General features: G+C 56.5%; 1 protein-coding gene and 2 long non-coding RNA genes across 11 annotated transcripts; 1 reads left to right on the plus strand and 2 right to left on the minus strand.

Annotated features, from left to right (window-relative positions):
* Positions 1 to 5,208: 5,208 nt before the first annotated feature.
* On the minus strand, positions 5,209 to 11,253 carry LOC136112191 (uncharacterized). 4 transcript variants are annotated; one of them, XR_010652811.2, is made up of 3 exons: positions 10,649 to 11,253; positions 7,280 to 7,465; positions 5,209 to 6,175 (listed from the first exon to the last, which is right to left on the minus strand). It is a non-coding gene; the product is annotated as an uncharacterized lncRNA (long non-coding RNA). The 4 variants fall into 4 exon arrangements; XR_011735836.1 differs by lacking the exon at positions 10,649 to 11,253 and adding an exon at positions 10,245 to 10,328; XR_011735837.1 differs by lacking the exon at positions 10,649 to 11,253 and adding an exon at positions 8,322 to 9,543.
* LZTS1 (leucine zipper tumor suppressor 1) lies at positions 9,803 to 25,485 on the plus strand. Of its 6 annotated transcripts, XM_071799290.1 has the most exons (6): positions 9,824 to 9,906; positions 10,357 to 10,457; positions 20,030 to 20,128; positions 20,238 to 20,707; positions 21,171 to 21,992; positions 22,955 to 25,485. In XM_071799290.1, the coding sequence occupies exons 4-6, from the start codon at positions 20,357 to 20,359 to the stop codon at positions 23,618 to 23,620; spliced, it is 1,839 nt and encodes a 612-aa protein (XP_071655391.1). In that variant the 5' UTR covers positions 9,824 to 9,906; positions 10,357 to 10,457; positions 20,030 to 20,128; positions 20,238 to 20,356; the 3' UTR covers positions 23,621 to 25,485. The 6 variants fall into 6 exon arrangements, with proteins under 6 accessions (XP_065712786.1, XP_071655394.1, XP_071655390.1 ...); XM_071799289.1 differs by lacking the exon at positions 10,357 to 10,457 and having other exon boundaries at positions 9,818 to 9,906; XM_071799291.1 differs by lacking the exons at positions 9,824 to 9,906; positions 10,357 to 10,457 and adding an exon at positions 17,861 to 17,946.
* LOC139825640 (uncharacterized) lies at positions 15,360 to 17,791 on the minus strand. Its single transcript, XR_011735838.1, has 2 exons — positions 17,706 to 17,791; positions 15,360 to 17,622 (listed from the first exon to the last, which is right to left on the minus strand). It is a non-coding gene; the product is annotated as an uncharacterized lncRNA (long non-coding RNA).
* Positions 25,486 to 26,809: the final 1,324 nt, after the last annotated feature.

Here is a 26,809-nt window from a genome sequence, read left to right on the forward strand (position 1 = left end):
GGGCAAGGAGAGTCCTACAGCTTCCAGCACCCAACCCTGGGGCCGCCGGTGCTGTGCAAAGCGGCTCCTTGCTCAGCTGGGTAAGGAAACGCAGCAGGGTCAGACCCTCAGCTCTCCCCTCTGAGACATAAAACACCTCTCCACAGGTAGGATGCTAACACTCCATGCTCGCCTTGGGAATCTCATCTCAATAAATAAACCCTTTACGACCAAACTCATCACCCCCCCGGACTACATTATGCCTCTGCTCAACACACAAATCTAGCAGAATTAACCAGGAACTATGTATAAAGGACATTATATTAGAAAGGCTTCACCTGACAAAACACCTCGCAACTAAACAATTAAATCAGCTCTATTTGCCTGTTGCACTGTCTAGGTTGAGTGCTGACTTCAAGTCACACTTTGCATAGATAAGCCCGGCCTTATCTTGTCTGCAATCCTGGTTTTGCTCCCACTCAGGCTGGCACAGCCGTGATTTTGTCTCGCAGCACACAAGGACTGATACCACTCGGTTTGCTCCAGGCTAGCCTGGGATTTACTTACAAGGCTGTCTTTGACCTGCCTCTGCTTAAAAACACAGTATAATAGGAGGTAGCCCACAAGTACTTTAAGGACTAAGACAAGAAGGAAAATATTGTGCCCGAGACCATCCAAACCCAAGAACTGTGCCAAAGCCAGCGCCATAATCCTCTCAGCTCACAGCAAGCACCAGGCTGCTAAATCCCGCTCCCTCCCCAGCCAAATCCCGCGCGTCCCCACCTCTGCAAACCCACATAATCATCTTTTCAGCTTCCTAATGCAGATTTTCAGCAACAGGACGCAGCCCAACAGCCCTGGTGCTTCTCAGAAACGCACACCCTGAGCAGAGAACAACACCCACATGCTCGGGTGGGTCTGCGCCTGGGGACCACCCTGTCCTGCCACAGAAGCAGCACTTGCAAAGCACATCGTCCTATCCAAACCTGCTTTGTCCCCCCCGGGCACACGCAAACCCACCTGGGTCTGCAGGTCCGGCCGCTGCTCTTCAGCTCCCAGCTTCTCCACCTTAAACCAAACCGTCTGTGCTCCCCAGGAGCCCTTTTATGGGCTTCATCCCCCTCTCCCCACAGACACCGCCCCCAGGCACCTCCCTCCGGGGCCCCCCAGGTGCCAGGAATTCCCTAATTGCCGTGATTCCCCCTTAACACTTTCAGTTCTGCTATGGGGTACCTGCCCGTTCATGGGTCTGCTTTTGTGGGCCTCCTCCTCCCAAAAAACAGCTCTTACACACCTGAGCCTCCTGCCCGGGGTCAAGAGACCCATTGCTTCTGAGAAAAAGCAGAGAAAACAGCTGCTTTGGGTTTTGCCCTGATTTAGTGAGGCCAGTTTAAACCTGTGTTTATGCAGACCCTGCTACAATAAATCCCTGGATTACTGCTTGCGTTTAGAAGTTATTTAAGTTGATTTAAGGGATTCAAATTTGTAACGGTGTAGGTATTTCACACCAGGGCAAAATAAATAACCAAAATGCGGAGATGAGCTCTCAGACCCAGCTAAAACTGCTTTCCCATGCCCCGACTCCCGCTTCTCCCCAGATAAAGCAGGGATGCTCTCACACCGCGCTGCTCTGCATCCCCGTAACTGTCCCCGTGGGGCCTTTTAACCCAGTTTAAACATCCTGTATTTGAGGTGGGATAAAAGCTCATTAGGAAAGCTCTCCTTTCAGCTCAGCCCTGGATGCTCCCTGTTCCACCCGGCTGGTTGCTGTCTAATTGCAGTGGATACACCATGAATATTTCATCCTGCACAGAGAGCTGGGGTTAAGTGATGCCCAAAAAGTGTCGCGAGCCTCAGGACGAGGGGTCCAGCCATGGGTGAAGGTGAGGGGGGTTTCGCATGCTCCAAATGAATGGATCAACAGCTCCCTGGAATGAGGCCTCGTCTCTGCTCAGGTCTGGGGACTCCTGGACTGTGGCTGTACCGGAGCACAGACAGGGGCTGACTCATCATTTGAAAAATAAAACAACACAAACACTTCCCTAAAAATACTTCCTGGCAACCTTTGGTGGCCTCCTGCCCTGCACAAACACAGCGTGATTGCCTCCAGTGTGTGGTGAAACAACCCACATCCTCCCGTCCTGACCCAAAACTCAGCCTGGGCTGCAGCAGAGCATCATTTTCGGGAAGGGGTCCCCACGGCAACCACATCCAGCACAGCCGCTCTCCCACACCAGCACAGATCGCACCTCCCAGCCCAGCTGACCCCCCTAGGACAGACCCCCCCAGCCTGCCGGGTGTCCCCAGACCTGCTCATCATCCCACCGAGGGACCAAGGTCACCACCGAGCCTTTAGAAGCGTCTCCCGCTGCTCTAATTGCACCTCTGCGAGGTGGAGAGCTGCTGTAACCACAGCCCTGGCAGGCTCCGAAGGCACATGGAGAGCCGTATGCGATCATTATGCAAAGGACTCGCTCCTTTACGGGGTTTGGATTACAGTTTATAATATACGAAGCTAGATTGCAAAGCGCATTTGGTTTTTATGGGTGCCATAAACACGAGCGGCAGCGAAAGAGCGGCCGGGCATCGCGTCCCCGTCGGGACACAGAGCAAACAACAGCGGCTGAACCCAAAACCAAGGACCTTGTCCAAGCCCCTTTGCCTCTGCTGCTGCATGGAGATGCTTCTCTGCCTGTTTTGGGGGGTATTCTCCATTCCATGGCTCAGACATGGCCAGGAGACCGGGGCACCCCTCAGTTACAGAGCAGGGCCATGGTGGTGGCAGCCCAGTCTGCACGCTGCAAATCTCTTTTATTGTGCTAATCGCCGATGCTTCCACCGGTGAAAATCAAATTAGTCTGTGTAGAGATAAGGCCGAAGGCCCACACCAGGGAGGAAGGGGCGGATGGCGGGGAAGGAGCCATCGGGCAGCTTTTTATCACAGGGATGCAGAAGAGAAAAGGATGGGAGCTATAAAGAGACCAGTTGAGGATTTAAGTAAATTTTGCAGCCTGTGGAGCGGGGCACGGCTGTCCGGGAAACAAAGAGCGCCTGAGCAGTGCAAGGGCACAATCAGTTTTTTCCAAGGGCACAATCAGTTTTCCCCTTGCCTTTGCTCACGCTCATTCACCCCCATTTCCTCCAAGAGAAACACTGTTCCCATCCACCCAGACTGAACCTCCTTCATTTCGCCTTCCTCTCCAGGCCAGGGCACGTTTGGGGACCAGGGTGCAGCCTGGGGGAGATTTTGGGGTCTGGGACACAGGTTGGACACTGGCAGAGCAGGGAAAAGCCTCTGGCAGCATCCTGCTCCTTTCTGCTGTCCCAAGTCACACACCTACCCAGCTCTCCACCCCCGACATGGCACAGTGTCACCCCAAAAGGTCCCCGAGCCCCACCAGCCCCCATCTCGTGCCAGTCACTCTGCACATCACCGGAGCTGCCTGCGCTTCAGCCCTGCAAGGATTGCATAAATATTTAAGCAAAATGCTTTCAGCGTGCTACATGTATGCTGTGTTCTACTTACACCCAGCACCAAAACTGAAATATATAGGGGTGACTCGGTGTGGGTACCACGTTCACTGGCACCCTCTGCATCCTGTCTGTCCCCAGCTGGGTTTGTGATCGTCACTTCACCCCGGTCATCGGGTGGCGGGGGGGGAATTTTTAATTTAAACAGCCCCTTGAAAAAGCAGCCACATATGTCAGGTCCCGGAGAAACGAGCCGGCTGCTGACAGGAGCTGCTCAACCATTCCCTGCGGGAGAGTCATCTCCAGCAAAAGGGGTTTGAAAACACAACACGGGGTTTCACATGCGGCTGCTCGACAGCTCTGACCCCCCCAAAGCCGCCCCTTCCTTAGTGCCCCCCATATCTTCCCCAGCACAGCCCCAGGGCCCACAGGACCCCAAACACCCGAGGGGAGAAGAGGGGAAGCACCGTGCCCACGGCGAAGGGCGATGCGTCATCCAGCTCCCTTCAAAACCCTTCGCACGGCAGCTTTTCCCAGCGACAGCCCTGACAACAGGAGCATCTTGGCCTGATCAGAGGGAAACTTTGCTCTGGAAGGGAGGGGAAGAGCCCCCAAAGCTTTGCTCTGAAGGGTGATGTAACCACATTTCCCTCCTCAAAGATCCAGGATGAATTATTTAGACCTGTACCGCAGCAGCTCTGCTGAATTATTTAGGGGGATTTGGATTTGTAGGCCAATGAAGCAGAAGCAAACTGAGCTGAGCAGCACATTGAATAGTCCCAAGGGAAAGCCAGGCCTTCTTTCCTTCTCTTTTTCCGCTGGTAAGCGGTGGAGAAGCAGCCTGGCGATGTGCGGGTGAGTCCTGGGAGCCAGGCAGGCAGACGAGGCAGAGAAGCTGCTTTTTCCAGCAGCGTACTTTCGCTGCTCAACTGGTTGGTGGCATGTGCGCAGGGCTGGGAGATAAGCATTGCATAAGCAGTGAGTAATGCTGGGGAGGAGGAGGAGGAAAAGGCTGCAAAAGGGAAAACCTCTGCTCCTCTCTACCCGGTGAGAATGCAGCCCGAGCCCTGGGGTCGGGACAGCGCGGGGCTTGGGGATTGCAGCTTTGCAGCTGATGTCTCTGTGTCCCCAGATGCGATGTCCAGTTCCTTCCTGCAGTTTGGGATTTATTACCTGCTTGCTCTCCCACCTCCACCCACAGAGATGCCACCATCAGCTGCCTCCGCAAATCATAACCTGGGTTTGGAGCTCACGATGCTCTAAAAGATAATGTATCTGAGGGTCTGTGTACATCTGCCTTTCGTCTTCAATGCCCCGAGGAGCCAAATTTTCCAGCTTCTCTTTCTGGCCCTGAGGACTAGAAACTGCATTTACTCTCGGGCTGCTGTGATGAAATGACACCAGGATGAGGCTTTAGAAGAATTCACGGTTGCATGAGACCTGGACTAGAAAAGCGAGACTTGGCGGTGTGACCGGGGTGTCCAGCTAACAGATACCAGATTAGCATCGCAGATCAATACCGAGAACCAGACAGCAACTTATCGCTGTTTGGCAACCCCGCCGGTCAGAGGAAGCTGCTTTGTTTGACTGCAAAAGCAAACTTTGCTCGGAGGCTCCGGGGAAGCAGTCTGGGCTTGTCTCTATTTTACCATCCGGCAAAGCTGAGGCTGAAGAGCGACCAAGGAGCCGAGATGTGTTCTGATCATTAATTTTAATGGGAAAGGAACAGATAAATCCCAGAAGTAGAAGAGGAAATTCCAGTCTGCCTTTATAAGCTCGGATGTGATACACTTTTCCCATGACCTTTGGGGTGTTTTTGCTACTAAACTGGCTGGGATCGGGACCAGCGCTGCTGGCTGCTTCTCATGGCTCCAGGAAAGGGAGCTCAGAGCAAAGTCGGGTCTAAGAAGGCTTAAACCCAACAAGTGAAAGTCTGCTGCTAGGCTGGGAAAGCCACGTGGAGTTTATTTTTCATTCCGGCTTTGACTGGCTTCATTTTACCTAAAATTACAGAGCGTGCAAGGAGAGAGAGCAGAGAGCTGACAAGTCTGGTGCGGCTGCCACGTCGCTCCGCTTAAACCCCATGGGGAAGAATACGGCCGGAGGGGATTAACTGGTTGGGTTCCCCCCTCCACCCCGACCAAAACAAGAAATACCCCCAGCCCGGGCTGCAAATCGCTTTGTGCAGCACAATAAGGACGATATCGCGTCAGGGATATCAGCTGGTGGCTGAGCTGATTAACATGCATCACCCCCCACACGACAGCCTGGCAAAGGCTGAAAGCAAAGCCCGCGGGACACGGGAGCAGCCACCAGCACCATCCCAGATCCTCCCTGCCCGCACACACGAGCTCCTCTCTCGCTATCTTGCATGTGCTCCTTTATTCTACAGGCTATCCCGGGTGAGCACGTGTCCCCGCGGCTCCTCCGCAACGATGCCGAGCGGGTTCACAGCTTGGTTGTCACTTGCCACCCACCTGCCCCGTTGCTGAGATGATCAAACATTTGTTCTTCTGCCCTGCATTTCATCTCCCAGTCCCAGGGCAGGGCCAAGCACGGCGCTTCCCAGCTGGGCCCCATGTCGCTATGGTAAATTCATGTGCAAAAATAAAGGTGTTATTTATTACACCAACATCTTAATCCTGTTCCACCAGAGCCCTCCAAAGCTCTGGGTTCATTTCCTTCTCCCAGTCTTGCCTCGTTCTTCCAATATTGCTTCTTAGCTCTGTAGGGGAAAAAGGAGTCATTAAATACACCTACTTCTTGGTTTTATCACTGATCTTATTATCTTGTAACATCCTTACAGAGCAGAAAATTAGTATGAACTTAGTTTAAGTTATATCCAATTTCAAAGGATTTGTAAATAATTTGTTATTTTTAAAAAGGAGGAAAAAATCCTGTCTTTGTCATCCCTGCTTATCCTAAAATACAAGGAAGGAGGGACTCCATTCAAGCTATCCATGCAAATCCACTTAAGGCTGTACGCAGGATGACTAGGCTGGGTGATTAAGACTGGTAGCAAGTGGAAGGGCTGAGGGACTGACTCAGCGGGACCTGCCGGCCCTGGCGCTGCCGCGGCAGCCGGAGGTGCCAGACTCCGGCACCAACAGCTCCCCAAGGGAGCGAGTCGCTGGGGTTGCATCACCCGTTTGCAGCAAGGGTGCAAAAAGTGGACTCTAAAAAAGCTTTATTTCGGTTGGATTTTGCTGGAGGAAATTTTAGTCTCTCCATTAATAAAGGCGTGAGACCGGGGCATGCTTGCAGGGAGATCTTTCACCAGGGCTCAGCTCCCAGCAGCAGGGAAATCCAAGCTCTGCATTGCACTGGTGCGACAGCATCCCCATGGGGTGATGGGCAGGGGCTGAGCATTCACCCCCTGCTCCCCAGTCCCCCAAATCTGGACTAGGGCCCTTTCCTCGCGCTCTCCAGGGCTCCCTCACCCTGGGAAAGCTCCAGGTGACTCGGGAGGTGAAGCAACACCACGTAGTCAGACTCGTTTGCGGGGGCGAGGACGCGGCAGCCGGGGCGAGTGCTGACACGATGGGGATGGCTGAGCCGCTGAGTTTCAGCCCAGGAGGAGCCGCTCCAGCACGAGGCCAATGGGGTGACAATGAGGGCTGGGGGACATGGGCCCCCCAGCCAGGGGACAGGCAAGGGACACAGAGAGGCTGTGACCCCCTGCTCCCCCCGTGATGGTTGAACTCTGGAGCTGCATCGCTGCCAAATCTGCCCGAGTCAGGACGATTCCTGAAAAGCTGCAGATGCAACCCCTGGCCCATCTGGTACAAATAACTTCTTGGCTTTGCCGCCGTGTTTTGTTATGACTTACTATAGAAACACGAAGCTCTGCTCGGCTGAAAATGAATCATGATTTTTTTGTGTGCCTTGTCCCCTCGAGTGAAATCCTGCTAAGCCATTCCGCTGCGCTCACACCAATGCACTTTCCTCTTCTTCCTCCTCTTCTTCTTCTTCTTTTTGCTCCTGCTCCTCTTCCTCTCTTTTCAGTTTTTAGGTCCTAAAATAGCAAATTCCAGCTGACTGCTTTCAAGGCAACGAGGCACCCGCAGGATTGTGGGAGCGTTGCTCAAATCAGCAGAGAAACCAACTAAGCTGCCAGGAAACAATATTAAAAAAAGCAAGGGGGTGGATCTCGTCTGCCGAGCGCCAGCTCCATAAATCAAAGCCCTGCGGTTTGTGCAGAGCTAAAACCTCACTTCTCCCGTGCTCCACCCCAGTGTAACTATTTTTGCTCGGTGTCAAATGCCCTGATAGTGGGAGCTGAGGGCTGGGATTCGGGCGCACGCTGGTGGAAGGCAGACCAGCAGCAGACCTTGCTGCTCTGGTTTGTACCTCCTGCCCGTTCACACGGCACCGGAGCGAAGCAAAACGGAGCCCAGCGCTGAGCCCCAACTGCTCGCCTTGAGCCATGCCAAAGGCTGGCAATCGTGGTGTGACCATCTGCGGGACACGAGCCCGGTCCCACAGGGACCTGCTGTGTGCACAGCCCCAGTTTGAGGCTGATTTAGACCCTGTGCCCCAGGACCTGCACTCCTCTCGTTCCTGGGGGTCCTGCTGGGCCCATCTGCCTCTCCGAGTCCGAGTGTGTGTGCAGGGATGTGCACACGAATGCTGTACCCAGGATGGTTTCCCACGCCAGCTTTGGGAAGGGAATGGCTGCATCTCTCCAGCCGCACACCCAGCCACCCGCCGTGATGTGCCAGCTCACACTGGGGCTCCCGTCCTTCCCAACCCAGCTCCATCTCAGTGCTGAGAGGGGCAGGAGCTGACGTGGAGCTCGGAGGAGCCGCCGGCTGCTCCCCAGCACGGTGCAGGTGTGTGCCGGAGCGGGGGGAGCATCCCTCGCTGCATACCTGACCGGGACACGGCCACGCAGCACCACGCGGGGCAAGTCCAGATGTGCTGCCAGCCACCCGGCGAATTCCTGAGCGCTGCGTCAGCTCTGCACGGCAAACAGGCTCGCTCAGCACATAGGAAACCTGCCTCCGTGTAGGAAGAGATTAACGACTAGGTGAGGAAGAAGGAGGCAAACAGATTTCCCCAGGGGCAGACGTACAAGGAGGGAAGGGATGTGGGAACACAACTGCACCTCCAACCTGGTGCCAGCTTCCCGGGGAGAAGTGGGGATGCACCGAATGCTGCTCGGTGTTTGGGAATTCACAGCACATGTGGGAACCCACTCAGCATCCCCCTGATATTGGAAAAATCACATCTGCACAAGCAGGATGGGCCTTACCTGTGGACAAGCACAGCCTGCTTGGGCTACAGAAATTGATAGCAGCCTGTATCGCTTTGGGAAGGTGATTTAGCTGGGATGCTCGAGGTTTTTGCTTTAGACCATCCCTCCCCACAGTTCAGCACTAAAGACAAGGTCAGGAGGATTCCCTCAGCCCAGCCTGACCCCAGTCTGCCGCTCTAGGGACATTTTTGGTTGTGCACAAACTCCTGCCTGGCTCATCAGTGCTGGAGCCAGGATGGGAACAGCCACCCGCGCACACGCCGCTGTGGCTCAGCTCCCTCTTGTCCTGCGCTTATTTGTCTTTCTGCCTGATAAACGTCTGCACACGGCGGGGGGGGCTTGTTTGCAGAGCCAAAGCCACTGAACTGAGCATTGGCCTGAGCAAGGCAAGGCTCTGCTGACACCCAGGACCTCGGCTGGCTCCATGCTCCTTGTAGCTGGGGTAGGGCTGCAGGTACCGTGCCTCAGTTTCCCCATTTGCACCTAGGATGGCTCTGGCCATGGCCCCACCGATTCGGTTCCGTGTGGTCAGAGACCTGGAGAACGTGTCCTTCTTTCTCCCACGAGGACTTGTCGTGGCATGAGCGAGACACACCTCGGCCCAGCCCGCTGCTCATGCCAAACGGGGGATATTGGAGACTCCGCTTCAAGTCCCTGCTCCAAATCAGGCAAAACAGGCTCTTCAGCCCAGACCTTTCCCGGCCGGGCGAGCTCCCTGGCTGCTGGCTGCTTTCCCCGGGCTCTCGGCTCTTCCCCAAGAGCTTTTCCAAGGCGCCAGACAACCCCAGGGCCGGGCAGGAGCAGGCGCACCGACGGTCCAAATCCGGCCGCTTTTTACCCCAAGCACCTCTCACCTCTTCCTCCGATTTAGCATCTGCTCTGGCCGCAGAGCGAGAGAAGGACAAGCCTCCGACCCCCTTCTCCAACACACCGGCACCCCGCGCTGCCGGGCCGGGGCTGCGGCCGCTTCCCCGCGGGGGCGGAGGATGGGACGAGCAGGGACGGGCCGAGGGGGGCCGGGACACCCCGTGGGCTGGGACACAAAGGCCGGGGGCTGCGGCGGGGCGGGCCGATGCGCGGGCGCGGGGCTCCAGGCTCCTCCTCCGCCGCCGCCGCGCCGGGGATGCTGCTGCCGGGCGCGCACCGGGAGCCCCGCGGAGCGCTCCGCAGCCGCGCAGAGCAGCCAGCGGCCACCCCAGGTGGGCGAAACCCCGCGGAGGGGACGCGGGGAAGGGAGTGGCGGGGAGCCCTGCGGGGCCCCCCGGCTGTCGCTGCGTCGCGGGGACAGGGGACGCGGTGGGGGGGGCTGAGCTGCGCGGCCGGGACTCCCCCCGCTTGGCGCGGAGAGGGGGCTGCGAGGGGAGCGCGTGGTTTTGGGGTTCAGCGAGCGGGCAGCGCGGCCCCCCCGCCATCCCCAGCACCGCACAGCAGCTTTCCCGGCCCGACCCCGCGGTGACAAGGCGAGGGGCTCGGGCACAAAGGGTCGGAGCTGCCCGGGAGAGGGGGTTAAATCGAGTGCGCGTCCCCCCCTACGCACCGGCAGCACATCCCTCTGCGAGCTCTGCCAGGTCGGAGCCGCCTTCGGCTCCCACAGGGCTCAGCTCTGTCTTTTCCACTTCCTTCTGAAGTCTGGAAAACTTCTTTTCAAGGCAACGAGAAAATTCTGCACGTTCAGCACCTTGGTGCAGGCTGCTGCTGGTTCCACGGTCCCCACACTCTCCGGGAAGAGAGAAAGGAGCAGATGCCTTTGGTTTGTTGTCATCAGTGTTGTGCCATCCTCGGGAAAGGGGCTGCCTTGCCCTTGGTAGAAAATATTTGCCGGTAGTGCCTGCGTGCATGGGGTAGGACGGGCAGCCAGCGGGTGGGCAGCGCGGGTGGAAGAGGATTCGCAAGCGCGGAGGCTTGCGCGGACATCGGGTACCTCTGCGCGCAAATACTCACTGCATCTGGCTGCGGTGCCGTTGCGTGTGAGCGCGCAGGCAGGTAGCGCTGGAAGCGGTTTAAGCCTTTCCGTGGCCAGGCAGGTCTGAGCGGCGATGCTTTGCTTTCCTCGGGCCGTGCATGCGCGGTGCAGGCTGCGGGGTCTGGGACGCGTTGTGCACACAGGTAGATGCGCGGCGGGCAGGTCGGGGCTGACCGGAGGGTGCACAGCTCTCAGGGGTGCTCGCTCAGCTCCTAGAAAGCCAGGGATTAGCTTCTGCCTTTAAAAGCAGTGCTGGAGTGTTGCTGTGGCAGAAGTCAGCTCCGCAGTGCCCCGGCTGAGCAGTGCTGGGGGGTTTCGTTCCCCCTCCTGTGTTAACAAGAGAGCTGAGACCTGTGAATTCCTTACATGTGTGACCTGTGTGCTCACCGCAGAGGCACCGGCACCCAACCCATTGTCCCGAGCAGGTTCGTGTTCCCGCAGCAGCTGCCGAGGTTGTCCAAATCGAGCTTGTTTTCCTCCCTAGGGGCTGCAGCAGTGGAATACGAGCAGGAAAACAGTCCTTCCGAGTCTCCACTATCTGTCCTCCCGGTACCATCGCTCCAGACACTGATTAACCTCCCTTTGAAATCATTGCCGGGGCAGAGCCTGCTCCTCGCCTGGCCCCAGCCTCCCCCGCCAGCCTGCAGACACACACTGTCACACACCATCACACACCGTGTCCCCAAGCCCCTCCATGCCGCGCCGACCTGCCCGGCTCGCACCTACGCCTGCAGCCAGGCTTTTCCGAGGGGCCGCAGAGCCGTTGTGCACTATCACCCGTGCAATTAATCACCAGGGCCATTAATCAGCGGGACAAAGAATTGTAAGTGCAAAATCGTCAGTGCAATCAGCGGTGGGGGCAATTAATGGCAGCTGCAAAAGTGCACTCAGGAACACAATCGAACGCTCCGGGGGATGCTCTCAGGCTCCCGCCAGCCCTGCAGCACACACACGCTCCAGGGGCTGTAGCCCCCTCGCCCTCGGAGCCCCCAGCTGTGCCGCTGTCCCTCCTGCTCCCCAGGTGACCCTCCTCCTCTTGGCACCGCAGGCTGCTAAATTGGTCTGAAGTCGTTCTTTTCCACCCACCCCTTAGTCACTCTTCCCTGGCAGGCAGCGCTGCGAAGCGGTGGGAGGCGAATGAATGCGAAACTCGGGCAGGAAAATGAGATTTCAAGAAAAACCGAGCCACCGGAGCAGGCACAGGGACTCCCAGGGCAGGATGGCTGTGCCGAGGGTATGGGGAGCAGATCCCCAGGCACCAGAGAAAGGGGGAGAGCTCAGCCTTTGCAGATGGCAGCAACAGGGATGCTGCCCCAGGGAGCTGCTGCTGCTCTCCTATCCTGTCCCTCCTATGGTATCCTTAGCCCTAAATCACTCTTTCTCCCCTCTTTAAAAGCCTCTGTTTTGCTGCGGGCAGGTACAGTCATGCTCAACACACGCTCAGGTGAGGCATCTGCGGCATGTGGACAGGTGGGCAGCCGCGGAGCAGCCGCTCTCCGTGCAACAGGGAGCAAAACCCGACCGAGGGCTGTGTTGTGTACCTGCTTCCTTGAGACCACTGATAAAAGCCCTCCCCATCTCCAGCAGCTGAGCTCCAGCGTGTTCCACGGGACACCGGCACCCACAGACATCCCAGCAGAGCTCGTGGTGCAAGGTGCTGCGTGGCCAAGTGTGAAAAGATAGTATCACTGCAGCCTTTATGGGAAACTGATGCTATAAATGTTCCCCAGAGCAGCACAGATGGGCAGAGAAAGGATCATGGCCCTGCACTGCTTGACATTGGAGCCCCCCAGGCTTTCCTTAGGCAGTGCTGCCCTGCGCCCCAGGCACGAGACCTTAATCCTCAGTGCTTAGGAAAAGCTTAGCACTGATGGGAAACTTGGAAACCCTTTTATTCCCTAGTCCCCTTAACCACTGACTTGCATGCGGTTTAGAAATATTTCTCTCTCTTGGAAGGCCTTAAAAGTCCCGTCCCCCCCGCTCCGCCTAATTTATTTGCTGTTATATGTGTACTGGCTGCCCTTGGGTTTGCTGTCATGGGGTTTTTTTGCAGCTCTGTAGGTATAAGCTGCAGAATGTCCCTCTGTGGGCAGGGAGGAAGGATGTGGGGGGAGATGTGGGGTGTGTGGCCCCCAGGTTGGGGAGAGCAGCAGTGAAGGCGTGCGGTCGGGAGCGGGCAGGATCTCAATGGCCGGTTGCCATTAGGGATTAGTTAAAAATAGTAGGGAATGTACAAAGATTTGGCACGTGGGTCACAAAGTCTTTCCTACACGGATTGTTCGCCGCCGTTGGGCTTTTGCGCTTGCTGACATGAAGAAAAGCACCCCCTCGGGCAGGAAGGCTCGACAGTTTGTTTCCGAGAAGCCCTGAATGTGCATACATGTGGTCACTGCCTGGCTTTGGAGAGTAAAATCCAGGGGAAGGAGGACACCCCGTTGCACAAGCAGCTGGGATTACTGTGGAGCTGGGGGAGCAGATACCGACCCTGCATCACTTTGCAACCGGCTCCTCTCAACAGCACTGCAGCTCAGACCTTCCTCCTCCTCCTCACACACTGAAGTCTTCCTCCTGAGCTCAAAGGAGACCTCCATCCATCTCTTTGCAGCATCTGGCCTCTGTGAAAGCGAGCTCCTTCCACCAGAGGGTAGCAATGCATGTGCACCCTCTCCTCCTTAGAATAAAGGGATTTTTAATCGTGTATTAATGACCCTTATCTCCTGAGCCTCTTTTGGAAGACCAAGCGAGAAAAAGCCTCCAAAGGGTTCCTCTTGTCATCATGCAATGACACAGAGCTATTTGCCAGCCATGGCGTTTCCTAAGAGAAGTTTATCAAGGTTTCCCAGATGCAGAAGGGGTGAATTTGGCCACTTGCCATATTGCCCAAGCACGGATAACCGTGGCAGAGGTTCTAGATCAGAATGCATGTTGGAATGAACACTTAGGTGTTTAATTTTAGCAAGACATCAGTGGTAAGAGCAGCAAAAGCCAGAAGCGTCTCGACAGACACGCTCCTCTGAAATGCAAGTGCCTGTGTTGATTGTTCTAAACAATTAAGTGACATCTCTGTAAGCCAGTTATGGATGATCTCCTTTAAAGGTTAATTGAATATTCCTTGCAATTTTGATGTACATTTCTCTATTGAGAGAATTGCTCCATTGGCAGCCAGGCATTAAAGGGGTGGTTCTCACAATGGGCCAAGTTAGAAAAACGGAAGAGGAGGAAAATAGGAAGCAAGAACTGAATTTGTCTCTTTTCCCTTCTGTGGCTGCTGCGTTGAAGTTGTTTGAGCAGAGCAGGGATGGGGCCATGGAACACTCTGGAAAGCAAGAGAGGGAGCTGAAGGATGAGAAGACAGCAGCAGCACAGCAGATGCTTTTTGCAGCAAGGACTGAGATCTGCTCTTCATCAGCACGCAGAAGTTGCCTTTGCTCAGCTCCCACTTGGCTGAGCATCATGCAAGGTACAAAAATACCCATAGTTTAGCCAAATCTCAGCATAACCGGTGTCACAAACAAGGCAGGATGGCACAGAAATACCGCACAGCTCAGTTTGGGGGCTCAGGTGCTGTGAAGCCAAGCACAGACTTGACATGGGGAAGTTTCCTTGGCTGGAAGATCTCCTGGCTGCTTTGCAACCACTTCGGAGAGGAGGAGAGACAATAAAAAGCGAGAAGATTGCAAACAGAGCCCTGTCTCCATGGCAGCCTGCAGCTCCACTTCTAAATTTTCCCTGTACATGGAGAGGATGCTTCTCCCCTGGATGCTCCTGGGGGAGTTTTGCAGCAGAAAGAGCCTTGGTCCAGGTATGTCCTGGTGGTTGGTGCTTGGGAAAGAAACCCTTGGTGCTACCATCATGTCATAACCTGGGGAAAAAGGCTCGCTGTCCCTCATTACTGTTTTACCCATAATTAGGGGGAGAGGGGATGACACGTGCAAAGCCGGTGGAATCGGAAGGCTGGGAGGAAAAGTATTTAGGGCTCATCTCAAGTTACATGGAGTTCTTGCTATTTTTAGCTAGACAGACAAACCCTTTCCATCAATCAGACCCCAGAGAACGTGCGTGGGAGACGCGTAGGACACCAAACCTCAGCGGTCAGGCTGCGGCTCCGCCGCTGAGCACCAGGCACAGACCTCGCCGGCAGGGACTGAAGAACAGCATCTCCGCCGCTTCCCAACCACGCTCAGAGCCACCTGCAAGATGTACAGAGACGCTGAGCTGCCTCGGGCAAGCCAGCCCTTTGTAACCAGCTTTTTCGGATGTCCCCCCCCATGCTCACACCCTGGCAGATTGTGTTTTACAGGGTCGGAAATAGACGCGCGAGAAGGGGCCTCGCGGATCCCAAGTGAAAGCCGCGCTCAGCTGTCACCCACCCCGGCACCAGCTGCCAGCCCCAGACGGTTCCCAAAATAACCAGCCCGTGGTGGGGACGTGAGGGCCCCTCGCCCTCCGCCGAGGGAAGGGGACGTCGCTTTGCACCCACCAGCCCCATAGGGACGGGCTGCCATGGATGGTTCCGTCCTCCCCGGGAAGAGCATCCTCTCCCCAACAGCATCCCAGGGCTGCACAAACCCCTGCCCAAAACTTGCCCCAGTCTGGAGGTGGTGGCTGTTCCCCAGCGCTGGTGTCCCTGTCACCGCCCCGGTGAGTCCACAAACCTGCGAAAGACAAAAGCAGGGACCAGAGCATCTCTGAGTTTCCAATTAGCAGGGCTTTAATTGCAGTATTAGTTACTCATTAGCAGGAAAAGCCAGATGCTTTTAGGAATTAAGTAAGCTGAAAAGATCTTTCTCCCCACCCCAGGAATATTTAGCTATGTCTCACACAAGCGTTTCCTTTGTACCGGGAGCATGAGCGATAGGACTGGTGTGGGCGCTGTGAATCACCCGTGAGCTCCCCAACCCATGTAACGCGGGGCTGCTGGCAGGAGAGGGATGGAGCCACGAGGAGAGGTCTGGGTGTCTCTGCATGCTGTAGGTGGGGTGTCTTCGAGGGAAGGTTGGGAGCTGGAGCATCCTGGAGTGGCATTTAACCTAAAACAGAGTGAAAAAGCATTGAGACTCTGGTCTAAGCCGAGCTGGGGGTGTCATGGATAGGACTGAGAGGCACTTGTTGAAATATATGGCACCAGAAGCATGAAGAAGACCTATAGACCAAGCCAAGGTGGTGATAACACAGAGGGTCCCAGAGCAGTGCTGGGATATTCCCACAATGCCCTGCGGTTGCTGCGCAGGGGCGATGCATCATCTGTGGCCAGTTCCTCTTGGGGACATCCCCTCCCTGGGTCAGAGCAGGGACAGGGACAGCAGGAGGGTGGCCAGGACTGTTCCAAGCCCAGCTCCTGATAATGATTTGCTTGTCTACGGAGCTATTTAATATAAACTGCAGCTGTGTGGGGGAGAGCCGAGCGCTTCGGCACCAGCAATCCCTCGTCGCTCCGCGCACAGAAAACACGGGCTGGCCAGGGACATCGGCATCCCAGCACAGCCACCTTTTAATGACACTGTCCCATCTCTAAAGCTTGCTCTGCCAATATGATTCACTGTTAATTTGAGAAATTCCTGATTCTAGTGCTGGCTTCCCCAAGCGCAGCTCAAGCCGGTCGCCCACATCATCACATGGACCATTTTGCCTTGTGCTCCCATTAAAGCCACTTGTTGACTCATCCTCGGTCAGGATCAGAGTCTCGATCGCTCGGTGGATGGAACAGAGGTGTATGTAGCTCCTTCAAGCTCTTTCCAAAGCTGACGCTGAGTTTAGTGTTGATTTTTGGTTTTTCCAGCAGGCGTGAGCAACCTCAACCCGAGCTGCTCTGCAGCAGGAACTGTGTGCAAAGAACTCAGCGCTGGCAATAGTCTTCAAAAAGGCTGCAGGTTCCCTTTTTGTTGCTTTTTTTCCCCCCCTATTGACCAATTGCACCTTCACCTCCAGGGCCTGCAGTGGGATCACCGGTCCTGTCATCAGAGCCCAGCTGCCAGGGGACACCGCAGGGACACCGGCTGCTCCGCCGCGCTGGCACCAAGCCACCCGCGTCCCTGCCAGAGCCGCTGCCGGCTCCTCTAACAAGCCCCAGCCAGCGGGTGTGAATTCTCTCAGTGTTCATCGAAATAACATTAAGTGTGATGGACTCCTGGGCTATTAGAGTGGATGCAACGTGTAATTGAGGCTGGTTATTCTTCATCTGGAGTGTCCCCCTTCACTAATGGCAAATCAGGGCAGAACACATGGTGCGCCGCTTTGTGAAGCCCGGACTCAATTCACTCCCGGCCTGGCGATCAAAATGATCCCAATGAATGTCAATGAATGAGCGGCGGACAATGAGTTGGAGTGAATGAAAGCCTTGTCGTGGGGCCCTTTGCAGGCACCCAGCCACAATCGAGCACCGAGGACGGCGTCTGCCTGGGCGGTGCTCCAATTCAGCCCCATTAGCGTTGATTAGGGTGAAGATGACGGGGCGGGGGCAAGGTCGGCTCTCTCCAAGCTCTATTGCTGCCATGGCTGTGCAGAGTGAAATAAGCAGCTTTGGGAGAGCCTGGCTCCAGCTGCAGGCTGAGCTCCCACGTCTGATGCTCGTGGAGCCGGGGCTGGGTCCGTCTCATCAGCCTGGCGCTCCTCAGCGTGTGGGGTTGGGCGTCCAGAAATCAGAATCAGGTGTTGATTGCAGATCCCAAACCCAGCTCGGTAGGGTTGCTGCACTCCCAAGTTTTGGATTAAACCCTTCTCTTGATTAAAACGTAAGTCAGATGCTGCAGGTAGCACTTGTGTGGCTTTTCACCGTGGAATTGCCCATTCCTGGTGTCTCCAAGACCCGAATCACTGCTGGAAACAGGGGCACATCACCTGGCACGGATCGAGGGAAGGAGGCTGCTCCTGGATCCAGGCTCTTGGCAGCTGCTGCTGCTGCTTCTGTATTATCTCTGCATCTCTCAACAAAAACCCAAATGTGTGGGTGCATCTGCACAGAAAAGATGAATAATAATTCAAGAGGGGAAAAAGGAGTAGGCGAGAGAGCACAGGGAGAAGGAAGCTTTCGCATACCGGGGGGAGAAGAACAGGATCAGCAGGGAGACGGTAACACAGCGATGCCTGGAAGGAAACGCAGGCTCTTGCTGAGCTGACCTGTCTGGGGAATGCAGAGAAAAAGCAACTGCCTGTGAAAATACTCAGGGAAGAGGAAAATGCTCTGAAGAAACTGTTATGAGGAGATAAGATGAAATTCCTGCAGCCCATTGAGAAAGGAGGTGATGGGTAGAGTCGCTCTCCCACATGCGATTGCAGGGTAGGCACGACTGCAAGGAGTGTGGGATGCCATTCATTTTTTCCCCCTCTATTTCTGCAAAAATAAGAGTGGGTGCATCCACGTGTGCAGCCCCTGATCCCGCGGGTTTGGCTCACGCTGTGCGGGTGTTTTTGGGGGGCTCCATCCCACGGGTGAGCATCGCCAGCCCCCTGCACCTCTGTGGGTTTGTTAACAGCCCCATGGAGGGTCAGGGAGCACAGACGCTGCCCCTCGAAACAGCATCGAGCCGGGGGTCTCACCGACATGGGGCTCGTGCTGTCACCCCCTCCCCCCCACTGTGCCAACAAAAGAGCTTTGAAGGGCTCATTTACAGAGGCAGCAGAGCGAGGGGGACCTTTTCTGGCTTTCTGTCCTCATTAATTGGCAAGGGATTAATTTCAGAGGGATCACATTGAGCACCGAGAGCCCGGCGAGGCTGGGGGCTGCAGGGACAGAGAGAGGCTGGCATGGTGGCATCGCTGTCACCCAGCATGCAAAACCCTGTAATATATACACGTGCATATCAATATCTATGTATGTACATAATGACTGGGTTTTGTTTGGCTCAGCAAACCCAGCTGGCTCCGTGCAGTCACACGGTCACAGACCCCACACAGGGAAAGACACAAGAATGTGCACAGATGCTGAACAAGGAGCGGGGTCCCCAATTTTTGGAGGTGCCCCAGAGCCTGTGCCCTCAGCTCCCCCGTGTGCTCCAGAGCCCTTCTCTGCTGGCGCTGTGCATGAATGCCAACTCCCCCACGGCTTTCAAAGTGCTCATTTTTAAATGGAAAGAGGGAAGAAGCAGCAAAAGACGTGCCCAACCCTCTGAGGCATGTGTAGGAGGGCTGGGATTGATTGAAACGCCTCCTGCCAAGAGGCTGGAAAGTCCCAGCTCTCCCCCCAGCACTTCTGCAGGCACCCAAAAAAACCCAAGGGTGCATCTACCATCTACCCAAGGAGCCGCTCCATGTTTTAAGGCATCAACCCCCCCCAACACCTCTGCCATATGTGTCTGTAAATCCACCGGCTGCTTTCCCCCGGTCGCTCGCACACGGTGAGCGCTGGCACTGGCAGCTTTGCTGCTGTGACTTTGCCCGTTCCCTTCTGCTGGCACAGCCGCGGCGGCGTGGTGGGAACACAGGCTGGCGGAGCAGCCTCCTGTGCCAATCGCCCCCTTCCCCGCAGCGATTCCTCCCCCCCAGCACACGTTGCGTCTCTTACCCTGCAAAAATGAACCAAGCCGAAGTCATCGATCACTTTTAGCATATCAGCATCCAGGCTGCAGTTCAGACCTTGGTTCTGATTTACTTAATCGCTCGAAAATGGATTTAGGGATTAAAGCGGATGTTCTGTCTTTCTGGGACTTTTCTTCGACACTTAATCAATCTGGGTCCTCGGGGCGGAGAGGAAAAGAAAACAAGTAAAGCCGAGGGATGAGCACAGGTTGGTGTTACCCTGTGTCCTGCACCTCCTGTGATGGAGGGAAAACACAGGAGCAACTCTGGGCCCTGAGGATGAGGCAGGGATGATGCCCTCCCTCCCTCAGCCCTCTCCCACTGTCAAGTGATGTTTCACCAGGGTTTAGCTCATTTCGATTACACACCAACTTCTGCCTATGGGCAGCTCTTCCCCCTTCTCCCCACTTCACTTGTTAATTACCTAGATGGAAGGCTCATCTCCATTATAGCCGTGACACTGGGAGCCAAGTGTCACAAAGGCCACCAAGAGCCGGTATTTTGTTTTACATTGTTTTCTCCACATAGCAAAGAGAATTAATGCACAGCCCCACACACCTCTGAACCATAATCACAACACTTAGCACACACATAACGCCTCTCATCTTCTTAAGTGCTGCACAGGCACTAAGCGTAATTAAGCCTCAAAGCATCCCCTTGTAGGCAGGTTAAGAAGAGCACTGAAAATGGGAGAGAAATCGGGGAGCGACACGTAGACGCAGGAGAGGTTGTGACCACGCGTGGCTGTCGGGATCCATCCAGCACGGCACAAGCAGGATGCTTGTTGAAATTCACACCTAGTAGGCACCCAAAGATCACAAATCCCTTTTCCTCCTCATTTCTAGAGTCCCGTATCTCATAACCCTCTGTGCACACAGCGGCTCGCAGACCCCCTTCGCACAAACCCCTGCACAAGACGACACAGCTCATACCCAAATGTAAAGGTGTGTTTAGGAGCCGCCCCGCTCCTACCGATGCCCGGATGATGCTCAGCCCATGGGCACAGCATCGCACCCCACTCCCATTTCTCACCCTTCTCTTTCCTTTCCCCAGGCTCGCAGCTCCCGGGTGCAGCGAGGGCTTTGCTATGATCGCAGCAGCCGCCGGCTCTTCCCGCCGCCCGGACCCCCAGCCGCGCTCCCCCCGCCGCATGTCCCCGTCCCGGGAGCAGCATGGGCAGCGTCAGTAGCCTCATCTCCGGCCACAGCTTCCACAGCAAGCACTGCCGAGCCTCCCAGTACAAGCTCCGCAAGTCGTCCCACCTGAAGAAGCTCAACAGGTACTCGGACGGGCTGCTGCGCTTCGGCTTCTCCCAGGACTCCAGCCACAAGTCCAGCTCCAAAAGCAGCAAGAATGAGGATTTCTTTTACATCAAGGTCAGCCAGAAAGCGCACGGCTCCCACCGGGCGGACTATACCTCGCTGGCCGGCGGGGAGCTGGGCGGCCAAGCCGGGACGAGCGGCATGGACTTCGGGACGCCCACACCGCAGAAGCTGATGCCATTTCCCAGTCAGCTGGAGGTGGTTAGTAGGGGACACGGTGGCCCCAGAGGTGGGGGGTGTTCTCAGTGCCATTAGGTTTTCGGTGCAGGGCTGTATCGTTCTCAAAGAGGATACAAGTCCCAATACAGGGTGAGAATTGTAGAATCACAGGATGGTTTGGGTTGAATGGACCTTCCCAGCTCCCCAGTGCCACCCCTGCCATGAGCAGGGACATCTTCACCAGCTCAGGTTGCTCAGAGTCCCATCCAGCCTGGCCTGGGATGTCTCCAGGGATGGTTCATCCACCACCTCTCTGGCCAACCTGGGCCAGGCTCTCACCACCCTCATTGTGTAAAACTTCAGCATCCTCCTGAGCCTTCAGCCCTTGATGGAAACCTGAGCCATCCCCACCATGGGGGATGTCTCATCTTTGGGGGTACAAGGGATGGAGTGGAACAGAGGCCACCGTGTCGGTCAGTGCTGACATCTCTGCTCTTCTCCCCAGGGTGCAGAGAAGCCTGTCGTGCGACCCACCGCCTTCAAGCCGGTGCTGCCGCGCTCCGGCGCCATCCTGCACTCCTCCCCGGAGAACGGGGGGCACCTCTCCCAGCAGCTGCACCCCTCGGACAAAGCCAAGGAGCAGGAGCTGAAGCCGGCGCTGTGCTCGGGGGGTCTGTCTGACTCCGGCAGGAATTCCATGTCCAGCCTCCCCACCCACAGCACCAGCAGCAGTTACCAGCTCGAGCCCCTCGTCACCCCTATGGGACCCATCAGCCGCTTCGGGGGCTCAGCCCACAACATCTTGCAATGCGCCATCATCCAGGACAGCAACATGATGAGCCTCAAGGCCATGTCCTTCTCCGACGGGGGCAACAAGATCCTCAACCCTGGCAAAGCCCCGCACCACCACGGCGTCGAGAAGACCACTTGCATCCGTTCGCCCATCTCCACGGATGAGTCCACCATCCAGGAGCTGGAGCAGAAGCTGCTGGAGAGGGAGGGAGAGCTGCAGGAGCTTCAGTCGAGCTTCGAGGAGAAGGAAATCAGCTCCTGCCAGGTGTATGAAGAGAAGCAGCGGCGCTGCAAGGAAGAGCTGGAGGGGCTCAAGCAGAAATGCAACAGCAAGCTCAAGCAAACCTCGCAGAAAACCCAGCGAACGCAGCAGGTCCTTCACCTCCAGGTGTTCCAGCTGCAGCAGGAGAAGAAGCAGCTCCGGGAGGAGCTGGAGAACCTCATCAAAGAGCAAAACCTGCTGGAAACCAAGCTGAGGTCCTATGAGAAGGAGAAGACCAGCTTTGCCCCGGCGCTGGAGGAGACCCAGTGGGAGGTAAGTGCACGGGAGCAGCCAGCAGCAGCTCTGCTGAAGGCAAAGCATGTGTGCGGGAGGCAACAGCCCCAGCGATAAACCGCACGGCTCTTCTCCATCTCTGTACCTGTGCCCAGCAGCACCAGGGAGGGCTGAGCAGGGCAGATGGTGCGCACACCGAGCCCAGACTGCAGGAGACAGATATTAAAGCCGAGGAGAGGCCCAGTCTGTCACGTGGAGGCTCTGGGAGGTATAATTGAGTGACTCACTGCCCCTCTTAACCCCTCAGCACTTCACAGTGTATAAGGAGGCAACTACTGCATAAAAAAGCCCTAGTCATTAAAATAACTTCGCCATTCCAACCTCCAGCACGGGGTTTTTCAGGCTGCCTGCCCTAAAGGAGCAGTAAAGCCGCCTTCCCACGGGGAAAGAAGAACTTCTGGGACTCGCCGAGGCCATTTATTAGAGAGCAGTAAAACCTGATTGGGCATCGCTGAACACAGACGGTTAAACTGCTGCAAATTCAGCAGCGACCCTGCTCACCCTCCCGAATAACACCCACCAAAACCATCTCACTGCGGCTGTGCAGGAGCAGCACAGCGATCGCCCAGCGTGCTGCAGAACGGGGGCTTCGCCTCCTCGCCCTGCCATGCACCGATTTCTCATATCGCTTTCAGTGTCTCTATTTTATTTCCTCCACAACCCCTCAGGCACATTTTTGAGGCACCTTTGCGGGCTGTTTGCCAGCCCTACTGAAATTCCAGCTGCAGGGTCGCACCACGAGCATGAACCCCCCCAGCTGTCTCCAGGAGCAGCGGTGCAAGTCACAGCCCCAGGGTGCAGAGCCTGACAACATTCAAGAAGTGATTGGACAACCTGGTGTCCATGGTGTGGATTTCAGGGTTGTTCTGTGCAGGGACAGGAGTTGGTGATCCTTGTGGGTCCCTTCCAACTCAGGACATTCTGTGTTTTTATGATTCTAGGTGTGCCAGAAGTCGGGGGAGATCTCCCTCCTGAAGCAGCAGCTGAAGGAATCCCAGACGGAGCTCAACACCAAGACCACCGAGATCCTCAGCCTGAAGGCTCAGCTGAAGGAGGTGAGGATGAAGATGGAAGGGCTGGAGATGAAGACCCAGGACCTGGAGGGCTCCCTGCGCACCAAAGCCATGGAGCTGGAGGTGTGCGAGAACGAGCTCCAGCGCAAGAAGAACGAGTCGGAGCTGCTGAGGGAGAAGGTGAACCTGCTGGAGCAGGAGATCGTGGACCTGCGGACGGAGCTGGCGGTGCTCAGGGAGCAGCTGAGCGAGGCGCGGGAGGTGGGCAGGCCCTGCGCCGGGGGGGACGACGCCCAAGCGCTGCAGGGAGAGCTGGAGCGGCTGCGCGCAGAGCTGAAGGCTGAGCGGGACAACAACGAGCAGATGACCTCGGGCTTCCAGCACGAGCGGCAGACGTGGAAGGAGGAGAAGGAGAAGGTGATTCACTACCAGAAGCAGCTGCAGCAGAGCTACCTGCACATGTACAAGAGGAACCAGAACCTGGAGAAGATGCTCCAGCAGCTCGCCGCGGGGGAAGACGGCAAGGAGCCCATCGAGCTGGACATACCCGGTGCTGACGTCCCCTACGAGGACATCATCGCCACCGAGATCTGAGCCGGGTTTGCCTTCTCCTTGCAGCTCGAGGGAAGCGCTGCCCCACGCCTTGTACAGTCCAGATGAGCCATGTATTTATTCACAGAGCTGGCGGCCTGTCCGGCTCGCCAGCCCTCGTCCCCTGCCCGTCTCGCACCGCGGCCGTGCCGCCCGTCGTGTAACAGAGGTGAACAAGCCACTCGTGCCAATGGTGACGTGCCAGCAGCCCCTCCTCGCCCTGCTGCCGCCTCGGCAGCCTCCCCTCTGCCCCCTTGTAGGACCGAGAAGCCGGGGATGGGGGTGGTCAGGGAACAGGACTTCAGCAAACAGTCTCCCGTCGGGTGACGAGGCGATGCAGAACTCCCAGGGGACGCCCTGCTCCAGGCGCAGAGGGATCCCGTGATGGCACAGCGACACCACAGCCCTTCCCACCGTCCTCAAGAGGAACCACAGCACATTTCCAGCCTGGACGAAGCCCCACGCTGCTCTCACACCTTCTCGACCTTCCTCCTGTTGGTGCCATCTCCAGGGCACCAAGGAGCCACCTCCTGCCACCAGCACAGGCTGCACATCCACTTCTCCCGTCCCTCAGCTGCTGGAGCACCTCAGGAAGGAGCCTGTTCGCACACCCTGCACCCCATTACAGCCAACACCCCCCAAAATCACCCCCCGCTAAGGAGCACAGCCCAGGCTGCACCCGGCGCATCCCTCCTCGCAGCCACAGCCACATCCAGCCCAGCTCGACACACGAGGATCCCACGTCCCTGTTCTCCAGCTGCCAGACAGGCAACTGGATTGAAGGATTAACAGGAATTTCCAAGGCACGGTCAGCCCGAGGAACGGAGGGGGAGATGAGCTCTGATTGCCCCACGCGCTCTCGCTTGCTGTGACCGTCCCTCCCGGGAACCCCGGCCGCCTCGTCTCCTCCCACCCCCATCCGTCCTTGGGATCCCGTCAACAGGAGCTGGTTAAAGAACAAACCTCAAACCAACCACTTCCATGTTGTTTCCCATCTCAGCTCTTAACATTTCCTCCTGCCGCCAGCAAGCAGATAACAAGGCTCTACCAGCGGTGACTCCCCTGTCCCCTGGCACCCAGCTCACCGGGGCAGGGTCTCCAGCCGGCACCGCTCTGTGCCAGTGCAATGGTATTTTTAATGCACTATATTTGTTTACCCAGCCCAGGAAGCCCCGTCCCAGGGTTGCGTGGGGGTCTCGCACCGTCCTATGCCACAAATTCAGCCAAGGGCTCAGAGCTGTGCACAAGCAGCACAACCCACACCCCTCACCCCATTCGAGGCAGCCTGGAAAGGTGACACACGGAAACCAGTCTGTGCCTTCTGCACCTGCCCCACACCATCCTGGCATCCCAGTCTGTCCCAGCACAAAGCAAACCTTATCCAGGAGCCACTGGAAGAAACCCAACCTGCAGTCCCAGCCCCAGGGCTGTGGGTCGGGGCCATGCCAGGTCCTGCGGCCTTAGTCCGGACCCCTGGAAGGACGTTTGGGAGAGGAGCCCAAGGGATGAAGGACAACACCTGGCTCACAAGGCCAGGAGGTATTTTCTGCATCATCCAAGCCACAGCCCTGCGCCCCACATCAACCAGGGCTCCCCAGCGCCAACCACGGTGCGAGAGGAGCCTTCCCACCCCAGCCTCGGTGACACCGTCCCCGGTCCCCGTGTCCCCCCAGCCCGCGCTGTGTGATGTGATCGCCGGAGGCATCGCCGTGCTGCCTTTGCACAACGCCGTGTGTGACCGTCCGCATCGCAGCCTGTACAGATAATTATTTTTCTGCAGGTTTTTTTTTTGGATGTTATTTCTGGTGACCGATGTAAACTACTGGTAATTTTATGTTTTTATTTATAAATAAATTTTTTAAAACTTCTTTGGCCTATCCAAGCGCCTGGTTTGGCCGCGTCGGGAGGGTTTTCATTACTGGTGAGCAGCAATGCAGGACAATGCTTCACACCCCCCCCCAAGCCACAAACCACTTATCGCGCACACCAGGGTCCCCCCGGGACATCTTTCCACCTGGCCCTGGTTGTTCCCAGCCCCGCGAGCGCTTTGCTGCGTGGGCGAGCGGCGTTATCTGCGCCGTGCAGCTGGGATAACAACCCCCGCATGGAAAAGCGGCCACACGGGAGCATCAGAACGGAGCAGATAATCCCCCCGATCCCGCACCCCGCGGGTTTCACCCCCAGCTCTGTGGGTGACACTGATTTTCATCCCAACCCACTGTCCCAGAGCGGGCAGGTCCAGCCAGTAGAGAAAACAATTACAGAGGAGAGAGACACCAAAAAGCCCTCAATGAAAGACAAGGCCGTGTTTTGGCTATCTAAGCTGTTTTCCTCCAAAACAAATCGACTCGGAGCCTGTTCGCACTGCACGGATCTGGTGGTTTCGCAAGTCTCAGCAGCACAGGGGGAGATAAAGAGGGAGGTTGGGGGACAGAAAATAAGGGGAAAACACTCAAATTGCAGAAAATACTGTTTGCCCTGACTTATCCAGCACGGTGCCCCACGTGCGGGCCCATGCCTTGCACAGGCTGTTCTGTGTCCCCCAGAAGGGCACCCCACACCAACGCTTTCCAGGGAGAGCTTGGCTTTGCCCCTGCTGCCCCAGGCACAAGGGAAGTTTGTTTTTAGAGCCTTTGAAAACCGCTGAGGAGGAAGGGGATGGAAAACCACACGCGAGGGCTCTTCTGAGCAGCATCCTGTGTTACAGATCCCCTCGGACCATCGCCTGCCCCAGTGCAGGTGCTGCCAGTCGGCAGAGCCCTCCCCAGTCTGCATACCTGGGTTGAAGGGGCATCAAGGAGAAGCCCCAAGGCGGCTTTTATCCTGAGGACATCCCTGTCCCGCAGAGGTTGCAGCAACAGCAGAGGAATCCAGACAGGTCCAGCATCCCCAGGGCACACACACCGCAGGGATGGCTTCTTGGCAATGCCCAGGACACTGAAAAACCAAACCTCCAGCTCTGGGCTGCTTCTCCCATTAAACCAGGTGAGGGTCCCACCCCTTTTCCACCAACACCCCTGATGAAGCTGCTGATGAGGAAAAGCTGTGTCCTCCCCCAGGTGGGGCTCAGAGCATCCTTCACCCCAGGCAGCAGCAGCAATGGGGCGGTGGGACCACCCCGGCGCACACCCAGCAGCACAGTCTGGCCTTAGGATGCTGTGGGACAAGCCATGGCAGCTCCATCCCTGCTGC

Source organism: Patagioenas fasciata, chromosome 26, assembly GCF_037038585.1.
Source record: "Patagioenas fasciata isolate bPatFas1 chromosome 26, bPatFas1.hap1, whole genome shotgun sequence".
In the NCBI taxonomy this organism is placed as follows: Eukaryota; Metazoa; Chordata; class Aves; order Columbiformes; family Columbidae; genus Patagioenas; species Patagioenas fasciata.

Bases quoted from the DNA above. Each gene is read 5' to 3' on its own strand.
- LZTS1 (XM_065856714.2), top strand. From the start codon at position 20,357: ATGGGCAGCGTCAGTAGCCTCATCTCCGGCCACAGCTTCCACAGCAAG. The intron at 20,708-21,170 runs GTTAGTAGGGGA...TCTTCTCCCCAG, and splicing joins TTCCCAGTCAGCTGGAGGTG to GGTGCAGAGAAGCCTGTCGT. The intron at 21,993-22,954 runs GTAAGTGCACGG...TTATGATTCTAG, and splicing joins TGGAGGAGACCCAGTGGGAG to GTGTGCCAGAAGTCGGGGGA.